This window comes from Octopus bimaculoides, chromosome 11 (genome assembly GCF_001194135.2).
Source record: "Octopus bimaculoides isolate UCB-OBI-ISO-001 chromosome 11, ASM119413v2, whole genome shotgun sequence".
Classification (NCBI taxonomy): Eukaryota; Metazoa; Mollusca; class Cephalopoda; order Octopoda; family Octopodidae; genus Octopus; species Octopus bimaculoides.
Genome location: NC_068991.1, coordinates 33,271,205 through 33,277,928, shown reverse-complemented (window position 1 = coordinate 33,277,928; position 6,724 = coordinate 33,271,205). Strand labels below are relative to the sequence as shown.

The following is a 6,724-nucleotide window of genomic DNA, read 5'->3' as shown; positions in this document are numbered from 1 at the left end:
ATTCATTATCGTTCACCACGAGCTTTTGTAGCTCATTCATTCTTTTCTTCGATATCTCCATATCTTCTGTTGAAAAACCTTCAAATTTGGAATCACTGCTTGATAGCATGAAACTCCTCTCCATCTTCAAAGTTGAAAAAAATTAACGCTGGAAAAAATGTAGAAAAAAATCTTCCAAAATTCACTGAGTTCAAATATCACGCCAAACAATGTCGGAGACAATAACTCAACTGTTTGCAAAGTGAAATCAGGTGTTTTAACGAATGTACTAACGAGATTTGGGTTCAAATTTACATTCAAATAACAATGGGTACTCTGGCCGGCTTAGTCTTATGAACCAAAAATTTTTTCGGCCGGCTACGGCTGGGTTAGTAACGAAAGGGTTAAAGGTAAAACACGGGAAGCTAGTGCCCTCCTCTATGACCCTAAGCATAAACAACCTAGAAATACAGCCTCTGCTTTCTGGTCAAGTTACTAATAGCTTGGGCAGGATGAGAATGTCAGCTATGATGGACCCATTATTAAGGAGAGAGCAAGGAATGAGTACTTTGATTGAGTTTAAAAAAATTTAGTCTTCACATGCAAGGATGGTGGCCATGGTCTTAAATTCATATTGATGTCATACAAAACATATTGTAACACTGAAGCAACATCCGCAGCATAGGAAAAGGTGAGTAACTATCTTGCCCAAGATTGTGAGTATAAAAAGAACATCATTAGGACAGCTAATGAAATAAGAGCTGATACAGATCTCTCTCCAAAGAGCACAGGAAAATTCTAACATGAAAAAAAAAAAGTTCAGTTGACTGAGAAGATAGTGCATGGGCACTTGGCATGAAAGACACAATCCATAGAAAGAACTGTTCACATCAAAATCTTGGCATGCAGTACTGACGAGTTTATGACACTCTGCTTTGAAAGCTACCTCTATGCAGTTCAAGAAGAAAAAATTCCCATCAACTATTTGCAGCATAAAAGGCACAAGCAAAAACCATTGGCAGACAACAAATGTAGGCTGTGCAAAAAGATATCAACCACATTATTGGCCACAAGGACAGAATGACTTTCAAATATCTTCCCATGAGACACCATGCAGTGGCCAAAACAATCTGAAACAGGATAAGACTATAGTTGACGATATTGAGACCAAGGGGTCAAAAGAATATTGTTGGAAGTTAAAAATTAAAATAACAACCAAGTTAAAACATCAGCCAAATATTGTTGTATGGGACCACAACAAAAAGATATGCTTTGTTGTTGAAACCAACTGCCCTCCGGATGACAATGTGATCAGAAAAATACAAGAAAAAGATGTCTATGGACCACTGATAATGACTTTGCAAATCCAGTACCCAACATACATCCTCTGCTTTATAACTATTATTATTGGAGCAAAATACATCTGAACATGGGTTCATCATCAACATCATCATCGTTTAACATTCGCTTCCCATGCTAGCATGGGTTGGACGATTTGACTGAGGACTGGTGAACTAGATGGCTACACAAGGCTCCAATCTGATTTGGCAGAGTTTCTACAGCTGGATGCCCTTCCTAACGCCAACCACTCCGAGAGTGTAGTGGGTGCTTTTACGTGCCACCGGCACGAAGGCCAGTCAGGCGGTACTGGCAACGGCCACACTCAAATTGGTGTACTTTATTTGCCACCTGCACAGGAGCCAGTCCAGTGGCACTGGCAACGGCCTCGCTCGAATGTCTTTTCACGTGCCACCGACACAAGTGCCAGGAAGGCGACGCTGGTAATAATCACGCTCAAATGGTGCTATTTACATGCCACTGGCACAGAAGCCCAACAGCTGCTCTGGCAACGATCACGCTCAGACAGTGCTCTTAGCGCTCCACTGGTACAGGTGCCATCACAAATTCGCTTTCACTTGCCCCAACAGGTCTTCTGGGGAGAAAACATTGCTCTTTAAATTCATACACAACAAATGATCCTGACATATGGGGTAATTAAAATCTGCAAGACCTTCTTAATATTTAAAAGATGTTGAACAAAAACATGATGCTCTCCTTTGAAACCTTGCTACCAAGCAAGTGGCTGGTTAAAATTAACTCCAAATTAAAAGAAGAAAAAGAATGTATGCATGCACACACACACACACACACACACACACACACACACACACACACACACACAAATCAGTACATAGATATATGTAAACACATCTGACTGCTTTAAACTCAAAGCAGACTGCATGTCTACAATCTTTTAAATATATCTCTTTCAAACTTCTAGACACCTATAAGTGCCTATCACTAAACACAATTCTTCACGTATAAAACTTCTGATGAAGTGGCATCTGCATAAAGAATTACATAAGTTTATCTAATGTAATAATTCTGTAACTATCAAAGAAATATATTAAGATGTTATGAATCAATTATTTAATGTTATATTTTCCACACACACACACAAATTATCTTAAATAATACAGTACATGAAAAGTTTCTGAATGACAGATTATTTCCAGGTCAGTTTGAAAGTAGTAGTTTAAAAATCTTACTTGTTTAAATGTGCGATAAACTGATCTAAATGCTGGCTGTTGATCATTGTGCATGACTCTTCGACAACCATGTATAATAGCAGCTCCTTCTTTTTCTGCTGATTTACATACACTCATATACATACAGTGGTCTGGGCGATAATTCCAGTGACAATCAAATATATATAATTCATCTGAAACAACAATTACCTTTATTACTGTTGTGAATCAGGAATTATAAGGAAAAGAAATGAACAGTCAATATAGTAATGACATTACAATTGATAATCCAAGAGATATTTAGTAATAATTTCATGTTAGGTGAATATTTCTAATTATATAATTTTTATCATACTTTTCATCTGAATATAAGATTTTTCATGTTTTCACATGAGCATAACACATCTAAGAGAAAATCTGTACAGGTAAATGCTTTATTACAAACTATGCTACATCATTATTTGGTTACACACTCTTTTATTGAACAGGTAAAATAAGTTAATGGGTTTTAATTGCCTACCAGTGATTGCTTCATTACTATCGTTGATGTTATTAAGCAGTGACTAATTTTCTTCACTTTCGAGCTAGCTTTTACAATAAAAGGACACATTATCTGGATTGTCACATCATATGTGCATGTCTGCCTATGGATAAACATTAAAGCTCTTGTAGAAGAAGAATGATGATTTCCCCAGATCGTCTGCTAGGAGTTATTTCATGAGCAAAGAACACTTTTTTAGATTACATGGTTAGCTATACTAAGTTTTCATAACATTCAAATAGGAACCATTTTTACTGTCTAGACTGGTCACAGTCAAAGCTGGTAAGAAATAGAAAATATATTTCTTTATGTTAATCTGCACTATGAATTTTTCTACATTAACACAATCTATTTTCCATAGAAACATCAATGTTTTTCCTATTTCTACTAAGCATTTCAAATGCTGAGACTGCTAGAATAATTGATGTAAATTTACAGTACATACATAAAAATATGCAAGAGAAAAAGATAACCAGTCAGTAACGCAAGTAAGTCCAGCATGAATGTATAAATGGTATCTGATATCTCTGCACCCGACTACACGAACATCTCTACATCCATCTGCAAAGTATTTCAGCTTTTTATGAATAGATGGATATGACAGACAACATTTCACAAACTCAGTGTTCTTGTATCTTGCGTTAGAGTACATTGCATGAGTCATTAAGCAGGTTTTCACTGAATGGAAGGTAATGTGGTAACTAAGTTTCAATCAAATTTGTTGGCTAATCAATTCACTAAGAGGTGATAAATAAACAGATGCTTCAGCTACTTGTGTATTTTTTCTACTTCAGTTAGAACATAGTACTGAAGAATATTGTACTATGTTGCTTATGTGTCTAGATTATGCAAGAGGTGCTCTAAGGACTGGGGTAAGATGCAGTCATAAACTGTGCTCTTTTCATGTGTTGATAGTACTGAAATTAAAATACAATTAAATTAAATATAATTTGTTATTGCAATGCTGAATTATACATACTGTATTTACTGGTATACAAGAAACATGTTCTTCCTGTTTGTTTTAAATGTCTCAAAACATTGCCTTGTGCCTAATGAGGTTGTATTACAGACTGAGTGTTGTAGGCTAGGAAACCAGGTTAAGTTTGTTTAGGCACAATAATAGTTACTTATAATGTAACATTGAAAATTAGCCAAAATATCAGTCTGTTAACACAAACTTATGCGAAAGTATGTTGGCAGTTATGTGGAGAGGTCGTCCTTCCCCAGCATAGAAAATAGAATATACCCACATGGTAATATATCCAAGAAGGAGACTATAACACAGCATGGAGACAAGAATCAGGCATAGTGGGTAAGGATGCAAGAGTGTGGGAAGAGAATAAGAAATCAATATAAACATGTGTAGAAGTGGTCAGATGTATATAAAGGATGAATGTAGTATGGTGAATAGAAGTGGGGATGGTAAACATAGTGGAAGACAATAAGAATTAGGCATGGATGCTGACCAGGAGTAACACAGAGAACAAAGAGTTGTGACAGGCATAATAGAGATGGTGACATGGTTCTGCTTTCATTTCTTACAGCACCAGAACAAAACAGTAGATAGAAGAGGGGTGAGTGATACAGTGATGAGGGGTAGGGTTAAATTTGCATGTGAGGGAAAGTAAATGATGGTTACAAACAGGAGTAGGGGTGGCCGAAGATAACAGTGAGGAATGCATGTCAATAAGAAGTAGCAGAGTGGACAAACCCAGTTGGTGGGTAGTGAAAAGTTGGGGAAGAAGCAACAGTTGTAGGCTTGGCAGAGACCCAGTTATATGCTCTGACAGTCTCAGTCATGCTGTAGTTGGCAGATGTTTTCAAGCATTAGATCATCTCAGCCCTTTGCTCATTTCGACAACCTAAAATCAGCTTTCACCACCTCCTCCTATCAGGGGCAAAGGGTGTATGTATGCAACACATGCACTGCATGCCTTACTTTTTTTCAGGATAAATAATTTTTGTATAATATAAAATTAACTATTGATAATTTTCACTATCCTCGTGAAATTTTTTCATACTCTTCCATAGATTCCTTCATTTCTTAGTATAAATTATAAGCAACTAATATTTAAGAAGTCTAAATAGAAAAAGATCCTGTTTGTTAAGTGAGAAAAAAATGAAAGAAAGCAGTAAATTAATTGCTTTTCTCTTCTCCTCAAGCAGGGAACATGAAGAGAGAAAAAAACAAAGAAGAGAAAGGCAGAGGAAAACAAATGAGAGAGCAGAGGCAAGCAGATTTTTTTTCTACTTGCTTTTAATAATAGTTAAGAAAAGGGTAATGTTTAAAGTTGTTGTTGCATGTTCCACATCTCCTGTCTCCACATTCTTTTACTAAGAATTTTGATTCATTCCCTGATGTGAATTCTGCTCATATGAGATGGTTTTTAAGATTTTTTGGTTGATGTCTACTATTCTGTAAGGGTTTTTTTTCAATCAGAATGTTCATTTGGGGGCTTTGTAGTAGTATAGGTAAGTTCGAATTTATGGCATAAAAGATGCTGGTTATCCCAGGACTGTGTGTATTAACAAATGGAATCATGTGTTCATTAATTTTTTCCTTAGGTATCCATAGCTGGGTGATGCTCAGTTTCATCGCCTTTTTAATTCCCTCGTTAATTAATCCTAAGGGGTATTTCTGCATTGTGAGGAAGCCTTTGAGCTCATTGAGTTGGATTTCACGTATTTTGGGGTCAGATGCTATGGCACAGATGCGTCTTGCCATGTTGTATGGGATGTTCCTTTTGATGTGATAGATGGCAAGAGTAGAAATTTAAATATTGGTGTGTGTCAGTTTTTTTTGTAAAATATGTCTGTTGTGACTATGGAGTTCTGTATTTTTATGTGGATATCCAGGAATGGTAATGCATTGCAACTGGATTCTGTCATGAATTTGATGGATAGGTGAAGTGTGTTGAGTATATTGTTAAATATATTGAGGTCCGCATTTGATTTGTCCTAAAAGATGAGGCATCAAGGAAGCATTTCCACTTTTTAATGATATATTTCTTGTACTCCTGATCAAAATTATTCTCTTGACTGTGAATGAATCTTGATATTCATTGATTAGTGTTCTGATTTTATTCATTATTGTTTTTCTTGGGGGGTGTCTTGGTTCTTCCTTGTGGTAGGTTTGGTTTGGTAAAATTTCCAATATTTTGTCTTTATAGTAGTCCTTGTCCATGATTACTATCGCCCCTTGCTTATTGGCTTCTTTTAGGATAAATGAGTTGTCATTCTTCAGTGTTAGTAAGGCTTCCTTTTCTTCTTCAAAAAGGTTTTGTTTGCATCTGTAAGTATTTAGGGGAAATTTTTAAATTGTGTCTATGAGGGAACCCGTGGAAGAGGTAGGCCCAGGAAAACCTGGGCTGAGGTGGTGAGGCAAGACCTTCGAACATTGGGCCTCACCAAGGCGATGACTACTGACCGAGACCTTTGGAAATGTGCTGTGCAAGCCAAGTGAGATCGTTGCCAGTGCCCCTGGACTGGCTCTTGTGCGGGCGGCACATAAAAGACTAGCTTCCCATGTTTTACCTTTAACCCTTTCGTTACTAACCCAGCCGTAGCCGGCCGAAAAAATTTTTGGTTCATAAGACTAAGCCGGCCAGAGTACCCATTGTTATATGAATGTAAATTTGAACCCAAATCTCGTTAGTACATTCGTTAAAACACCTGA

At 36.8% G+C, this 6,724-nt stretch overlaps 1 protein-coding gene across 3 annotated transcripts in view; it reads right to left on the bottom strand.

The window, feature by feature from the left end:
- The window catches only part of LOC106869585 (glucoside xylosyltransferase 1), a 151,792-nt gene that overhangs the window by 51,513 nt on the left and 93,555 nt on the right, over positions 1–6,724 (bottom strand). For 2 of the 3 annotated variants that reach the window (XR_001409416.2, XM_014915388.2), the window contains exon 5: positions 2,529–2,701. The exons of the other annotated variant lie outside the window; for it this stretch is intronic. Coding sequence is in view for 1 of the 2 variants with exons in the window: in XM_014915388.2 (XP_014770874.1) it covers positions 2,529–2,701 (173 nt within the window). In the remaining variant the exon portion in view is untranslated. The remainder of the gene's footprint in view (positions 1–2,528; positions 2,702–6,724) is intronic. 3 annotated transcript variants of the gene reach the window in all.